General features: G+C 39.4%; 1 protein-coding gene across 1 annotated transcript in view; it reads right to left on the bottom strand.

The window, feature by feature from the left end:
* Positions 1–12,531, bottom strand: part of crhr2 (corticotropin releasing hormone receptor 2) — a 42,894-nt gene extending 30,363 nt beyond the window's left edge. Inside the window, exons 1-2 of the mRNA XM_026149967.2 lie at positions 12,301–12,531; positions 12,050–12,169 (exon numbers count right to left, since the gene is read on the bottom strand). Of these exons, the coding sequence (XP_026005752.2) occupies positions 12,050–12,169; positions 12,301–12,508 (328 nt within the window). The 5' untranslated portion in view covers positions 12,509–12,531. The remainder of the gene's footprint in view (positions 1–12,049; positions 12,170–12,300) is intronic.
* Between the last annotated feature and the right edge of the window lie 5,325 nt (positions 12,532–17,856).

Below are 17,856 nucleotides of genomic sequence, written 5' to 3'. Positions count from 1 at the left end.
TTGCTCGTTTCAGCTTTCTGACTGCTGCTGTGGTAGTTATGCTAAGGCCTTGTACTCTGAGTATGTCTTTTGGTTGGAACCAATTGAACTCTGCGATGGTTAGACTTACAAACGCATTCCCTGCCTGCCCACCCAAGCTTCCGCTCGTCAGTTTATCTACAGCAACGGAGGAGTGACGGGAGAGTCACCTGCCCACTCTCACTCAGGCTGCCACACCACACACTATCTGCCGCTGCCATCAATCCTCTGTCTGCCTCTCTGCTCTCTGAGCCTGCACGCTCTTTCTCCAAAGAGCCATCGCATCCACATACAGCTACTTGAGCATTCGCACTAAAAGCTTGTTTTGAGTCACTGCCAACCTGAGTATGTTTGTCCTGCCTTTTGGTTCCAGAAATTCTTATCATCTTAATGCTTGGACACAGGTTATCTCTGGATCTGTGGGGTTCTTTCTCTAATATTGTAAGCTTTTACAAGGACATGGTTTTAAACAGATGCTATATAACTGCGAAAATGGCTTCATAGTATTATTTTCATATGTATTTACACTATTTGTCTGCAGCTGTTTTATAATGTGAGTTTTTAGGTTGCTTGTTTAACATTGTCAGGACGGTTTCCTTTTTTGGGATAGCATCACATGTGCTTTTTTTATGTGTCAGCGACTGACCTAGCCCTTTTTCTCTTGCAAATGAGTCCTTTTCAAAGGGCATTTTTTTTCCTTTTGATCACATGTCTGCCACAAGGAGTTGGCCTAAATGGTATGTCAGCCCAAAACACACAGAGAATACACTTGTGATTGACTTGTGCTGATGAAAGCAGGAAGCAAGCATTCTCTGCCTTAAAAAAAAGTAATTATTTTTATTTTAAAAAATATTTTACTGCCTCCAGCTTCCAAAATATTATATTTGACCCAGATCACCGGTGGTTCAGATCATAAAATGTCTCCAGTGAGCCCAACCCGTCAACACTGACATGTCAGCATTAAAATGCAGCTGTTCCAAAGCCCTTCGTTGACCTCAGTTTGATCAAAGACAACATGGCAGCTAAACAACTTTCCAAAAACCTACTGTCTCGTCCTTGTCACATTAACTCTGTTATACATTTTGTCAGAGGTGCTGATCCTTTTCAAATCAAAACAGTCTCTGGCTCTCTGGCATTATCAGCACACTCTGAGGCTGGATTACCTGAAATAAATCTCTGGGTGATTCATTCTACGACATTACTAAAAGCCCAGACTTTGTTAGATCAAAGTCAAGGATACATCACAAAGTATTTAAACTCATTTCGCAGACAAGGCCCTTTTGGTGCCATTAAGCACTGAGCTTTTTTGTTGTTTTCACATGCATTTATGTCTACCAGTAATCAACACCTTAGTGCAAGGCCTGTCACCAGCTTGATAAAAAAACAGTGTTTGCGTTCAAGTATTATATCATATCTTTTACCGAACAAAAAAATTAGATGTTGCCACTGTTAAAATGAAAAATAAATGCAAACTTTTAAAGTTTATAAATCAAACACCCATTTAGCAGACTGCGGTGAATATCTCTGTTTTATAATCAGACTCGTGTGAAATCTACGCACACTCATGACTTCTATAAAGGGAACAGCCGAAGGGAAGCAGTAGCTCATGCACAGTTGTGCTGCACACAGGCTTGTGCAGAAGTGTTCCTGACATATTTCTGCTGACAAAATTAGTCATCCATTTCTACTGTACAACAGATCTTATAGCTTAAATGCAACATAGATCTTGAGAACACAGCCACCATGGATAAGAAAAACAACTTGTGTAAATATGTACTAAAGCCATTAACACATGGATGTTTAAATTTAGCGCAGGGAATCTGTCTGAGTCGAAAATCCCACTGTAGCCTTGGTGTTTTCTCAGAGTGACTTTAAGCCTTAGTGTCATGCTCTTCCTCCTACAGCTGACAACAGCTGGAGATGTGGCTGCAGAAACGCTTCACTAGGTTTACAGAGAGAAAACTCTCAGAAAGACCGGGACGTGGAGCAGCCTCATGGGCCACCTAACCACACAAGCCCCACTGAGCTAATCAACAAAAGACATATGGGGCTACTCTAAAAGCTTTGGCTTTGATGTCTTTACTCTACATCCATGATGAATACACAGAGCAGGAACGTCTTTCTTTAAAAGTTCACTTGCAAAAATCAAGTTTGAGTTTCTTAAAGTTCGACTTCATTTAGTAAAAAGCCAACGTTTGGGCAATGATTTGTCATAAAAATCTAACAACGTTATCTGATTATTCTATATAGGCCATAAAGTCTCATTTACAATTTATACAGTTTATAGAATTATTTGGGGGGGGGGGGGGGGGGAACACTGAAATCAGTCTATAAAACCCTTCACTGCTCATTAGATAGATGTGGGTTGGATACATCACGAAATAATCACTAAATGCTAACAATCTGTACAGAACATGTTTATAACAAATGGCCTAATTTCAATCCAGAAATTATATGAATTCAAAGGATATTTAAAGGAATTTAAAGGAAACTCTTGGTCTCAAACATGCTCATTCCAGTATATCATGACTTTTGCAATGTTCTAATAAGTATATAATTACTTTAATATATAATTACTCACTCCATTAGTACATTACCTATAATAGAATCAAAAACTATATGCATGTACAGTACTCATGTCTTCATATTCTGTCAGAAAAAGCAGGAATTGAGGTGAAATGATTTATTGAAACGTGTGTGTGGTCATGGAAATACAGTGTATAAGGCTCAAAAGGGAATATTTTGGTATGAACAGGTGGACATACCAAAAAATATTACTTTCAAGTATTCTTCAGCACAGCCTGAACTCTCTTAGGCAGATTTCTTGTAATTTCTTTAAGTAGTCTGAATGTCCTTTAGAAACTATTCCTTCAAAGCTCTTCTTTGGATCTTGGCTGCCTTTTGTTCTGTTCTCTGTCACGATGATCCCACACTGTTTCAGCAATGTTAAGATCTGGGCTCTCGGTAGGCTAATCCACGAGTAACAGTATTTCCATTGTGTGTGTCTGTGTTTTTGTATCCAGGTATACTTTTACTGCACTGGCAGTGTGTTTGCCATCATTTCTGTACTGCGGGCTCAAGACTTTTGCACTTTACTGTATATTTCATCGTGAAGAAACAGAAATATGCAAACAGAAAACTAACATTTGTTAAGTTTTGTATGGAAAGGTTGCTCAGTCTCCTACTTTAGTCCAGACAGAACTTTAAAATATATTTCATGTATTTGCTCTGTTTTTTCAGCCCCACCCAGATCCAATGAATAATGATGCTGGTGATACAGTTATCTGAGTTTACATTTATGAACATTTGCAGGTTAATATTAGCTTTTACCATTAAGCCCTATTGTGCCTAATAACAGGCGTACGCAGCCTATGAACGCTCAGTCCTGCTAGTGAAAGAAATGGTCTGTTTTCTTTTATTAATCAAAATCTGCATTGTTCTGTCAAGGCATTATTGGCATCTTTAGTTCTTGTCAATAATTTCAATTGTCCCCAAGTTCAGATTGCTTGGAGCCGCTGACATGTATGACAAATGAGAGAAAAAGTAGTGCTTATTTTGGTGCTTGTTTTATTGCAGTGTCGCCCATCATCATCAGAGGTTAATACTTTCTATTTATTAGCTGTCTGTAACAAATCAGCTGCTTCACTGGCTTGGCGACCTGGTCAGATAACACGGTTTCTAAGAGGGAAACAGTAGCTGAGCAAGCTTATAAAGTTTCTGCATGACGAACAGCTCATTTAGTTTTAAGGCGAAGCAAAACAAAGACCTTGGAGTAGGTAATAGCAGGCAGCTGAAGGTTACTGAGCACTTCTGTAAGGTTCATCATGTCGAACAAGTAGATTGTACACAGTACTGACAAGCTGAAGAATGAATCCCTTATGAAGGGAGGAAGAGAGAATCTATGACTGCCACTCTACTTCACTTTAGACGCTTCAATGAATTTCAGAAACGAGCTAATGAGAATGATCACATCGGTGCATACTGAATGTGGTGAGTATTAAGTCTAACTTGTTTATTCCCCATACCATATGTTCTTTTCAAATGTGCTCAGTGCTTGGGATCATTTTTTCAGTCCGACTTTAAAGTTTAAAGAACAGACTTTTCTCAGTTCAACATGAGAGAAGAGGACAGATTTTGTTTAATTTTCACACACGCACCAGGAGGGAGACAGAGCGCCTACAACCATTACCATTCCTTCAAGTGAAGATTTCCATTTGTTTGTTTTTTTAGCTTCATAACTGAATATACAGATTTGGAAGGTTATGGGAAGAGAAAAATAAAGGAAGCATCTGACCACTTCTGTTTGAGAACATGTCAAAGGCTGGTGAGCATTATTATTTGTGGCTGTTTATTGCTGGGAAAAGGGCAGAACTAATCAGTTCAACATCAGAAGACTGAGGAAACCAGCAAATACTCACATCTGAGAAGTGGAGACCAGAGAGGTTTTGCTAGAGTGCTAGAATTTGACGATAAGTAAGTAAGTAAACACAATCAACTTTCAGCTTTCATAAAATCACGAGTAGTAGCTTCACTGGGCATGCCTTATAAGTACCACACAATGAACATTTGCTATGAAAGAGAGATTGGGTAGGGTTGTCAGGGTGTCTCCTCTTGTTTAGCAAGGACGACTGAATAGCTTAAAAAGCCTTGAGTAATGACCACTGAAGCAGACAAGTCAGCAGAGCCCGAGGAAGAGATACCGGGTAATCTTTTACTTACAGCTGTGGCTCTTAAGCTTTCCTTCTTCTCTCCATGCCCTCTTGACATATTAGCTGTAACTGCAAATGCAAAATTTTTGTGCCTGTTTGCTGTCAAACTTTCAACCCTCAGCAGCTGCACTGAAGCCAGCTGGTGAGAGAAAATTAGCAAAAACCCACGTACTAAGACTATGTCCCTCCGGGAAACAGAGACGGCATGAGGAGGATAGTGAGAACATTACCCCACAGTACAAAAATGAAAAGTATGCAAGGATGGCCACAACCTTACCAAAGACTTGTTTATAGCTGCTCAGTGAAATAACAAAATGGCTTTTCAGTCTGACCGTTGCCACAATCGAGTCTTGGTCCTGTAGTCTTTGAGTTTTAACTCTTCGGTCTCTGTTTTCCACACGCAAAACTGTGCACAGAACAGTCACAACAGTAAAATCACTGACAGTTGAATTAAATCCCATTTATAATCTTGTAACAGTGCAATGTTCTGGTTGTTGACATTCATCAGCAAGCGAAACACTGATGCGGACCAAGCACCCGCACCAAACGCTGCAACACCGCTCCGTGACAGAAGGTGCTTTCCCACTGCACACCACAATTTGCAAAAATTAATTAGGACTGCCTCAAGAAACAAAACAAAAGAGCTCAAGGCATTTACTCAGAAATTTCCGTTATGATGAAGCCTGCAAACTATATGACTGTTATGGCAAAAACCACGACAGTTGCTTTGTTCAATACTGAAATCAGAGGTATTCAACATCATTACACACAGGCTACCTCACATTAATAATCAGCGGAAGGTAAAATTGTAATTCAAATAAAAATTTGATTAATTGCACAGCCATAAATAGGACCAGAAGGATCTGCTGCCAGCATGCAGCGCTGACAGGTAACAGCTGTTTCAACCACGTGTGGGTGTATTTGCTTTAATGTTGAGGCTGATTTAGTATAAAATCCAATATGTTTTGGAGGAAACACTATTGCTCTTGGTCCCACAATACAGTGTTTACAATTTTGAAATATTAAGCTTAGATTAAGATTATATATATTGGTGTCAATATAGAAAAAAGCTATGATGTCACATGAATAATGTCTTTTTTACTGTTTCAATATTTTTATTATGTTTTTTGTTTTCTTGTAAAAAAAAAAAAAATTAACCACATGTTTTGATTTGTGGGGAGAAAAAAATATTCTGTCAAGCCAAAAGATTTTCACACTTCAATATGAAGCTTTAGCTAAATTTTTAAAAAAAAAGATAAAGGTATTTATGAACCTTAGTCCTATATGAATCAAAGGTGTAAACATATGGTATTAAGCACATATGTGTTATCCCCGCCTCAGTCCTGGGGGATTTAACATCGAGGAAATTTGTAAAATGCAGCCCCAGATATGAGATATGTGACCGATTTTCCTTTGATGTATTCAGCAGTGCTGCACTCTTCTCTTTGATTTCAGACATATGGTCATTTTCTCACTTTGGACAGCAACGGTAAAATAAGAATCCAAAAATGAACATCCCTGATACCCCAGTAGCTAGTTATTCTTGCACGTACGCATGCACGGCTCAAAATAGTAAGTAACGAACAAAAGCTGGCTCGCAATTCAGAGTGTGATGACAGTTATGAACAACAGGGAGATGCATCTCCAGGAGGAGACAGTAAGAAGGATGCAAGGTTAACTGACAATTCTTCATGGGTGGCAGCTGCACTGCAGGAGTCTCAGTGGTATACAACTGAGAAAACTGTTACCTCTGTTAACAGGTACTGAGATTTTAAGACTTTTTTAACAAGAAAGGCGGTCCATGGTCTGAGTTTGGATGTGTGAAAACGCCACTTTGAGATAGAGTGGGGAGGATGAGGGTGGAAAATTAATTTGAGGCATCTATCGAGACACAAGTGCAACACTAAAACGAATGCAGTTTTCAGGACATATGGATGTAAATGTGTCATTTGGTCTGAAATGATAAAATGAAAATGTTTGGAAGGAGGACTTGGATTTACGAGTGAACACAGAAGTAGGAATGAAAAGAAAATAAACCATAATAAATAATCATGACATGCTTTGCAGATATTTGTGTTATTTGGTAGCTTCAAAATGTCTCCGGTACTTTAGTGTGTCATCTGTGGTGAGTGCAGCCAGCGAAGGCTGGTGCTGATTGGACCCCCTCTGGGTCTTGGTGTGCAATGGCTAGTGAAATGTTTGCAACACATACTGTCCTGAATTTGCTGATTGAACCTCTTACTCAGTCTCACCGTGGAGAAGGGGATCAAAGGTTTCAAAGGGCTAGAATTCGCAGTAGGAGAGGTATTTTGCAGAGACCTGTGGTGCCGTCATCAGATTGAGCAAAGAAAAAATAGCACAAGTTGTGGCAGACGCATGTGCATGTTTCTCGGCATTAGAAAATGCACATGAGGTAGATTGCATCAGTAAGATAAGTGTCACAATAAGACATTTTGTGATTTGGGAACACCTAAACAAGTGAATGCAACAATGAGCGTTGACTGTCTACATGTAATTTTCTCCAATTTCTTCTCAGAGCTTTAGGAGGAAGGAAAATGAGTTTCATATTAATTCTCCTCTGAGTGGGGACATGACAGCTCACAGACAAGAAGATGCAAAACAGCCATTATAGCCATTTGAACTGTCATTAAACTTCAGCGAGTCATTTGGTCATGCTGTGCAGTGAGTAAGCTTTTGACAAATAAGGCAGGATTTCTTTTACACATTCCTCGTCACACAACCAGTCCTCCTGAGAATCTGCTCTACATTTTAAGACTTGTGCTCATGGGTCCGTCTGCCACCATAGGCTCTTAAACAATTTTTAATAGGGAACATCTACAAAAAAAACTGTGCTAATACCAGTTTCACAATTACTAACAATGCCTGTCTATATTTATCCACCACCTTATATTAGTGTCATGTTTGCCTCCAGAAGGCGAGGTACAGAATTAGCTGTGATTTAAAATAAAGAGACAAGCTGTATCCCCCAACATGCAACACTACATCAGCTTCACTCTCTCCACTGTCAGTCTGAACCAGATACACAGAGCAGCACTGATATGTCTCAGACTTTATTAATCCTGATAAGAGAATCAATAGAGCTCTATTGTAGAAACAGCTGCCCTGATTTTGATTTGTGTTGACTAGGATGGTACATTATGTGCTAACAGGATGTCGCCTATGTGAGAATGAACACACACTCACTGGGAGGAGGTGAATTTACAAGAACAATATGAGCGATTCACTGAATAATTAAAGTTGTGCTCTGGGTGAACAGAGAAAGCATACAGGTCACACATTTTTTATTTATCTTCCAAAACTAATACTTCAGCACTAGTGCCACTCTTCAGTACTGCTTTGGACTGCTTGTTTTGCCTGAGGCTTGATAGAGAGGACATCATATAGTCGTTAGAAAGCACACCGTATCTAACAACTGTGGCCCAACGGTGGCGATTTTCATTTCATGTAAACCAGAGGAACGAATAAATGCGCTGCAAGAAAAAAAACATGAACAGAGGAAAGTTTAAAAATGCATAAATGCTCTTAAGTCACTCTGCGCAGACATTAATATTTATACAAGCCAGATGAAATGGAAAAGAATTTATAGCTACTTACCTGAACTGCCCCGCTAAGCCTCTTAAACTTCTAATTTTTGCAAAAGAATCGCAACATTTTTACTTTACACTTGCTCAGCTTCTCATTTGAAAGCACCACAGAAAACCTACACGGTTTCAAGCAAGATGTGGCATTTATATCTTGTACTGTTCAACAACTGGGAGTACAAACCGCAAGGGATTCTCCTTAAAATATCCTGGGTCATTCATTTCTAATATGCAGGCTTGTATAGAAGCATGAAATACCTGGCTCTTGGATATATGCTGGGCAAATGGCTGCTGCTAGGCATGTGGTCAAAGTGATTGGCTTAAAACACATCTTGTTTGGCTTCAGTTTGCAAATTGCTGCGCTGCATTTTCACAGTTCTTTTTTTTTTTTTTTTGCATTGTTTTAATTAACACCTGCTCATGGGATGTTAGGGCCTACTTCTATTCTTAGTCTGACCTATTTTGTGGTTTAAAATTTGTATTTTTTTTCCTGAATGCAAATGAGGGCTGCTAATGTGACCTAGGAGGATGAGAATAATCACCTACATTGTCTCTGGTGTCACATCACTTTGCTGTGAAAACACGCAGAATCCTGCAGTTAAGCTATCAGTTGTGAAGAGTTTTGTAATGGCCTCCCTGCTGTGTCGAACCGCAATCTATTAAATATTCTGCTTTGGCTTCTTTAATAGTCTGACTTAAAACAATGCATTTATTGTTGCATGTTTGACATCCTAAAAAACTGAAAGTCTATTTCCTGATTTGACAGGAAGAAGAAAAAAAGATTTGTTTACATAGCTAAGATAATCCAAGCATTTCAAAGCGTATTAGCTGCACATGTCACATGTCAGATCTGTGTTAAAAATATAACAATCCATGTAATTACAAATGTTGGTGACAGTGAAAGAATAAAACCTGTAATCTCTGCTGTCACAAGAACCAATCCCTGTAATTAACTTACTCATCAACTTTTTCGCGCAAGGGCGAAAAATCTGTCACCTCCTCTATCTAATTTCTGAACTGCACATATGTTTGAGACAAACATTCAAACAATATTTTATTTACTGTTTGATTGCTGTATTCATTCACTCCTGGGTGATGCAGGAAACTGCAGCTGTACAGTTCTTTGTACTTCTCCTATTATCTAACGGGAAACTCTTCACACAGTTCAGTCAGTATATTACAGCCTCAATATCTAAACCTGAGCCTGATAAAAATGTAATATTGACTCACCAGGGTGCTATCTAAACCTTCACTGGACAAGGTGTCTCAATGCTTTTCGGTATGCTTTTCACACTGGTGGATCAAACCAACAGGCGTGTTCAGCTAATACTAAGCAGCAGCAGAGCAAAGTTGAATCAAAGGTGATCAGACAGCAGTTGATTGTGGGTGTGTATCAGAGGTTTGGTGGGTAATGACACTACACCTGAGTCTATTACAGAGATAACAGTAGTGTTAAATGAAAAGTCCAGATATGGACACTCTGGACACTCACACTTGGTGCAGGTCGGTTATTTTGTGAAATGAATGGTGCTGTTTTCTCGGCAACAAGTTCATCAGCCTTATGACTAACACAGGAGTTACATAAGGTGACAGTGCTGGGTGGCGGAGTTGTGATATGCTGTTCTCAGCTCTTAGCTAAACTGTTGGCTGACACAGATTAGTTTGGAAACTGCTCAGCCTGTCAAGCCAGCAGATTAAAACCATCCTCTTAGCGTATTGTTGAAATCAGAAGCAAAATGAAAAGTATTATTCTGAAATCCCACACCCACCCTCCCCCCAAAGAAATTGACCAGATAAGTCATTTCCGCAAGCTCTTATGAACTAGAGTTGCATTTTGGAGATAAGTAGCCTACAGGAGCTGAGTGATCCAGGGTGACACGCAGGTAGGGACGGGGGTGGGCGCCTAAAAATTGTATCATGATATTTCAAAGACATCTGCAAGAATTATATTTCTGATGATGTAGAGAAATAATCCTCAACAATGTTTTATCTGAGATTGCAGCTTGCCTGCAGCACTGTTTATTTGTGCAAACAAAATAATGGACATTTTCTGTCCTTCATTTCCAATGAGCTGCTGTCATCGATGACAGACGATCTCATTCAAAGTGTGCTTCTACTGAAACAAGGTGCCCCCAGCAGCAGAAATATCACAGTGCAATAGTAGTGGCACAGCATTATATTCAGTGATGCAGCATAAGACAAATGTAAGTGTAAAAGGAGCCTGGTTAGTGGTTTCAGTGGAAATTTTGGTGGTTTGCATTTGGATTGTGGGGACACACAGTTATTTGATACTTTTAAGCAATTATTAAAGTAACTTGTATCTAATCAGCAACCAGCACAATAAAACTGAAGCTGAAAACATTTTCTACCTGGGATGTTGTTACTTAGGTCAAACAATTTGCTTAATGTCCTGTTTTTCCACCATTTCAATTGACATCATATTATTACATATACTTGCCCAAAAAATATGAAGCAGCACTGGTAATTTCTACCATTTGTGCTTCCTGTCATAGGGAGTGAGGCCCGCGAGTGCTACAATGATGCTCAGTTATACCATTTTTGGGCCTCCTTGCATTTCATGGTGTGTTTTCACATCAAGTGATGAAAAATACTTTGCTAAGTATTGTGCTTTGTTGGAAGATGTTCAAATATCTCCCTTTTTACTAAATGTCTGGGTGTGTCTTGTTGTTTTGCGCAATAAGGAATTTGCACAATAACCATTGCTATAGCAGTGATATCACAATATGACACTTTTTACACATAAAAGTTTTGTATATTATGCTGTTTTATATTGTATGATGCAGCCCAAGTGGAAGGCGTCCATAAAGTCCATTGTTTGGTCACACCAGACAAATCTCAAACCCCAGTCTAACTGTTAGAAGTCGAGCATGTGAATACTGAACATCTGTTTAAGATAAGGAGATTTTTAAAGAAAGCAGGCTAGTATTAAGGTCCAATGTTTAGTAGACCCATCCATCCACCGCAACCTCCTCCCAATGGAGGCTTTCATTGTTTCATATCCTCTCTTATTTTGGACACTAGACGGTGCTGCTATGATAACAGTTATACAATAGTTCTAATGGGCAGTCAGTCTCAATTTTACAGCAGATCACCTTGCTCGCTCTCTCGCACACACACTCTCTCTGCTGATACTGGAACACCAGTGCAATGCCAAATTGTCCAGCTGTCTATTGGAACAAACAAAATTCCCCCTCCAGTAAAATCAAACCAAGAGATGCCCTCACATACATGTAAGTAGCTTACAGAAGCAGAGATTTGAGCGATCTTAGGTGTATTTGCCCTTTAAGTGAAAAGCACACACGCACATTCTTAAGCAGCTGTTCCTGTAACAGGAGGTTTAATAATGATCACTGATTCGCTGTCTATGCCGCTTTACTTGTGAACACAGGGGGGGTACTAATAATAAGCCTGTGGAAAAATTATCTAATTAGGGTAGAAATGAAAATTCATAAGACGGTGGGCTAAATGAGAGATCATTAAGCTGCTGGATTTGTTTGTTATTGCTTATATTAACGGGCGGTTGTTTGCAGCACAAATCATTTTTTTCATGAAGTCTTGCTGTAATTAACGCACTTGCTAATGTTGCGCTCTTTTGCTTTGCGCTATTTCTTTTTCCACAACTGTCTAAATAATTTTCCACAAAATGCTCCACAGTTTCCCACACGTTAAGGAACTTTTTTCCACGATGGAAAGACTTACTCGTTGTGTTGTACTTCACCCCATTAATGTACTCAGGGCAAGGTCTTTCTACAATCCTGCCAGTGCTGCTCCGTGGCCAGCAGGTTCCAATCTCATCGGTTGTGGCATTGCAATATAAACCTTTTAGGGGGGAAACATAATAAATGAAAATAAAATAAAAGATAAAGGTCGACGCTTAGCTTTCTATTTTTAAGATGTAACAGCAAAACATCTCAATACTGAGGAAGGAGAATGAAGCAATTCCGCCTTACCATCAGTGCTCAGCAATGACAATGAAGCATTTGCCAAAAAAGTGTCCTGGAAAGCCTCTATTAAACTACAATTTAGGTCCCCGAGCTCTCCAAATATGATCTCATAAACAGTAGCATCCATAGTGCGAGCCGCCACTTTTGGTCTGAATAATGTGCAAGTCCGAGAGGAGATAGGCACACTGCCGTGCCCAGCCGTGTTCGTGGGCATGTGAATCGGTGCAACCGTAATGACAAGTAGAGAGCCCGGCGCGCCTTCTGGAGAGCGCGCGCCTGGCCAATCAGAGCCGCGGATCCGCTCATCCCTCCACGTGAAAGACAGCCGTCACACCGCACTGACCGGATCATGAGCCTTGTTACTCTGACATTTCACACCTGCTACCCACCTGTCATGTTTATTTATGAGGAAAAAGTCGCTGCGTTTGAAATGCAAAGTAGCGTGTGTGGGAGAGATTTAGAATGAAATGTACAGCCAGGTTACCTGTTGTTGCGAGTGAAACTTGAATGGAAGGGAAAGAAACAGAACAGAACAGAAAGCAGCAAGAAGAATACTGGGTTCAGTTATTGGTTTTATATTTGTATCATAGAGCCCTTTTTTCTGTATGCAAATAGTAAACGGACGTTTTCAGGGCAGGAAGCTGAAAAGCTGATTGTATGTCGTACAATAATTAGACTCGGTGATGACGTCGGCTCCTTTGGCTTTTGTTTCTAAATAGCACTAAGGACACAACTCTGTCGGTACTCTTTAAGATGATGCAGAGCTTAATCTGGAATGTTTGGACATAACCAAGTTTAACTTTTGCTTTGGATTGCTGTTATCATTTCCTGTTTTACTTTGAAATCTGTAATTCTTATGTGTTTTTGCTTTACTTTTTCCATTATTGTCTTCACCTTGTAATATAAAGCACCTTGAGGAGAAGCTGTGATTTGGCACTATATAAATACAACTAACTGAAGATTGAATTCAACTGAATTAAGTTGAACTGATTTGTTTTCTGTCACTTTTGCACACCATCCTTAACCTATTATGTAATGGAGTCACTATAAGGCAGTATACTTAAACCTGACTCTCCAACTAGATGCTTGTACTCCTTATACTCAAGCCTTCTAGTAATTTCTTGGTTCTCTCTGGGGTTTTTTTTTTTTTTTTTGGCTTTATCTGCATGCAAAAGGACATACAAGCTCCCTGACCTATATGCTTCAGCCAGAACCCCTTCAAGTTTGTTTTCATTGTTGTGTCCACAGATTTTCAGAATACGTGCCCTTTCTGCTTTCCCCTTGTCTCTTCTGGTTATCTTGTGTTTGACCCTTGCTGTGATCATTAATCTTTGGATTTTTGGACTTTTTCTTGCCCCTGGTGTCCTGGATTTGGGTTGTCTCCTCCTGTAAATCGTTACGAGGTTACCCGAGGACTGTGAAAGAACCAAATGTGCTTCTAGTAGCAGAAAAGCTGTATCTCTGGCATTAAAGTCTGACACTTGGAAGCCAACCACCCACCTCAGCAGAGGGTTTTTGTGAACGTATCTTGTCAGCTCCAAATGTGCACCTGATACATTTTTCCCATTCACAAAAACCGGAAGCATTTAAACAAATGCCATGGTGCAGTAGAGGGTAGTCTCTTTGAAGACTGAGGAAAGTACAAACTAAATAAAAAATACTACTGTGTACCTTCAGAGTGTGTACACTCACAACTGTTTATTTTTCATGAAACAGAGCCCGATTTTGCACTTTTGTACATTGAGTAGTTTTTCTGTAAAAAGGTGAAAATAATTATGACCACAATGGCACTGATCATGCATACCAACACTCCCTGCCAGGTTTACAGTTTTGAGTACCCTTTGAGTGAAAGTACAGTTCATTCCACAAATGAGTGACTCAAAATACTGAATGCTTCTTATTAAAGATGTGGTCTGTTTTGCTTTAAACAGTCATTTTTTATTTATTGTTATTTTTTTCGACAATTTTGATGTTTTAATTACTGCAACGTAAAAGTGAGATTCACGCAGCTCTATTCCCAATAATTTCTGCTAACTATGGGGCAAAACAAAACAAAATAAACTGTATCAATAATAAAATCTCAAGGCTTACATTATTTGATTAAATCTTCCAGTTTCTCATAAATTCTGGAGCTGCAAATATAGCACGACGAAAAATTCAAATGTTTTGTCTCAAACTTCGATTCAAATTAATGAAAAGTGTCTAGACTGCAAATGTGACTCATAACAGAGTTTAATATCTTGGCTGTTTACTGTTAAATGTGAGACGTGACCTTTTCACCAGCGAGAGGCTTTCTGTCTAAGCTCCCTCTTAGCTTCCACATGCAGAACTCCATGTCACTTTACGCTCCAGTCATGCAGTCATAGATCGGATTGTTGGGTTGACCTGGCCATGTGATGAACACTGTTGTAATTACCCAGCTATAAATAGTGCACCAAAAAGTTAATTAATTCTCCCACAGCATCCACTCTGTGTTATACTGCTTCCAGGTATGGGAAGGCAAAAAAGCACTTTAGGTTGAAGAAAAGAAAACATCTTTCATTGTTTGATTCTCGGGATATCTGAGATTATTAGCTTTGTGAATAGCTTTAGAACAAATTTCTTCCATTTGTCACCTGGAGAACAAAATGCTTCCAATCATTAACATAATGTCAATAAAGAAGTCGCTGTCTCTTTGTAACTTACCTAATCTATTTTTTCCTGGTCGTAAGTGAAAAACAGATGAAAGCCTCTCTGCTGCTCACACAGAAAACACTTTCCTTCAACAAAAAGAAACCAAGCTTAGAAGACATCAAACCTGGCTCAAAGTGAAAATTTCATTACTGGATCCTAAAAAAACCCAATGCAAGTTCCCTTTTTTTTCCCACTGAATTTTCCAGCCAATCTAGGGTAAAAAACAAAAACAAAAAAAACAAAAAGCAAACTGCACCACAAAACTTCTGAAGCCACAGTTTAAACTTTAATCAGTGAATTTTCCTTCAGGTACAATGAAATCGTAGCAAATGAAATTTAACAATGATTGTCAGATGCAGCCCACAGATTGATTTGACCACTGAAATGACCTAAAAGTTTTGCAGCAACACACAACCTAATGTTTAGTTCTCAGATTGGTCGAAATATGCGCCCATATGCTCATAAGACATTTTTCACTTCCTGATTTCTTCGTTTTTGTATATTTGTAACACTTTAATGTTTCTTTAAACAAACCTTGATTTTAAGAAAAGCTCCTCTGAGTATGAATGCAGAAGGCAGTTTTTTAAACTATGATTCCATTTATTTTTTCATTTATTAAGGGAAAAAAATAACATTCAAACCTACCTGGCACTGTGTGAAAATTATCCAGGAATAGAGAAAGAACTAGAAAGGCCAGCCTGTCAAAATTACTTCGAGGGGACATCAACAAAGGCGGTCACAAAAAAACCCCAGAATAAGATCTAAAGAACTGCAGGCCTCACTTTAGGTCAGTTAAGGTCAAAGTTTGTAATTCAGCAATAAGATAGAAACTGAGCAAAAATGGCATCCATGGGAGAATTCCGAGAAAACCACAGCTGACCAAAAAGGAGCAATCTTGTCTCGCATTTGATGATCCTTGAGATTTTTTTAGAAAGTATTCTGTGAATTGTAAAGTCTAAGCAAAAAATACTTTTTCACAGCAGTGGACTGTGTCTTATTAAGTTGCTGGGCTGGCAGAACAGCTCCAGTGTGATTTCTAGAAGTCTCTGAATCTCTGTTTTAGCGGTGAAACAAAAAGATATTTCCTCATTTGTGTTTTAATGATGCTGGAAAGCATTTTGTTCAGAGGGGTTCAACGAGGATAAGAGCCGGCCGTGACCGCGAAGGCCAAATCATATGATTTACAACACTGACATATTCATCAAGTCATCTGGTGACCTTCCATGCCCTGTGGATTGGGGTATTGTCACTTTGGAAGAAAACACTCCCCTCAGGATAAAACCTTTCATAATAGGTTAGAGGTGACCAATTAGAGTTCCTTTGTATTGATTTTGACTGACCTCCCTGCAAAGGGGACATGAGCCCAAACAATGCCAGCAAAATACCCTGCACAGCATAACCAGAGCCCTTCACTCTTGGCCAAAAGATCTGATTTTTTTTTTTAACATAATTTTTCAGCTGCCTTTTGACTTCAGTTATTTAAATGTTTTGACCTGATTAATGCCGATATTTTACAAAAAGTATCAAGTAAATTTGTTTTGGTCTTAAAACTTAATGCTCACAATTTTTCAGTGGAAAATCAGAAGAAAATGAATCTGCTTTAAGAACATATATAAATGTGATGCATATATTTCACCACAGCAGATTTGTGATGGAATGAAAAACTTTTTTCTGCTTGCATGCCATTTCATTATATATAATCATCCTCGTGATTTCAGCACTTTTTTGTTTGAACAACAGTGTGTTCACTTTGAGCTCAGATGAGGGACATTTCATCACGGTTGCGCGGCCCCATGCTTGCATCTCTGAGCCTCAGATCTGGGAGCCCGAGTACCTCAGGACCCAAAGGCATTTAAACCTAACCCCACATAACTCAAGCACACATTCTGATTTCTAAAAGCTTGTTGACTCTTATGTGGGACTTCTCTTTGCTATCCTTAGCCTAAGGGTACTTGATGACTCAGGGTTTCATTTGGTAATATAAGTAGATAAGATGCAAGTTTCATCTGCCTCAGGATGACTAATCAGATATGCCGTATCAGAGTTCCCTATATTACTTGAAATTCTCTTTGTCAGTTACTCTGAGTCTAATTGACCTGTTTCTAAAGACTGCAGCCTATACAGCTGAGCTATTCTGCACAAAAATGGTCTCCTTCGCTTTGCAAAGACAGAACCAAACTCCTAAGAAAGCTATGATATGTTGGCTAAATATGCACAAGAGTAGCTCGGAGCAAGGACAAACAAGAGAGCAACCAACCGCAGAGAGAAAACTGTAGGGGGGAGGACACAAAGTGCACTTCAGAGCACCTCGATGATCTTCCAGGTTAAAAACAACTGCACACAACAAAAAATTATACCGGATAAAAGCAACAAAAAAGGTCAAAGCAATAACTTTTTGGTGAAAAATACAGAAAGCCAATGGATACTATAGAGGGCAGTGACACGTTTTGACTGATTTTAACATGACACCGTACATTATCGAAGGGCTTAATGATAATGAGCAAGGCTGAGAAACTTTGCATGGCTGCAGGGTGGAGTATGAGCTACTTACTGCACTCTATGAAATGACAGAAGAAATACCCTTGTGAGCGGTGTTTTAGGCCTCACAGCATGAAACCATCTGACAGCTCAGCTAAGCAGTCACATCCTGATTCCTGCTAAGGTGGCATAATTGATAAGCCCTGCTCATTGTAGCCATTTAACTCCCAGACCATTTGGCTGTGGATGTGAGCGGTCGAGTCCACTTTGTTGATTCCCTGCTGCCGCCAGCTATGACACACTCCTCTAAGTATCACACACAAAAAACCCCACTAGAACGGCAGGCTGATTGATGCTCCGTCTGAAGTGAGTGACCGCGCCGACATGAAGCAGCGGTTAAACACTCCATTT

This window comes from Astatotilapia calliptera, chromosome 18, assembly GCF_964374335.1.
Source record: "Astatotilapia calliptera chromosome 18, fAstCal68.1, whole genome shotgun sequence".
NCBI classification, from domain to species: Eukaryota; Metazoa; Chordata; class Actinopteri; order Cichliformes; family Cichlidae; genus Astatotilapia; species Astatotilapia calliptera.
The sequence above is the reverse complement of the archived record's forward strand: the minus strand, read 5'-3'. Positions and strand labels throughout refer to the sequence as shown.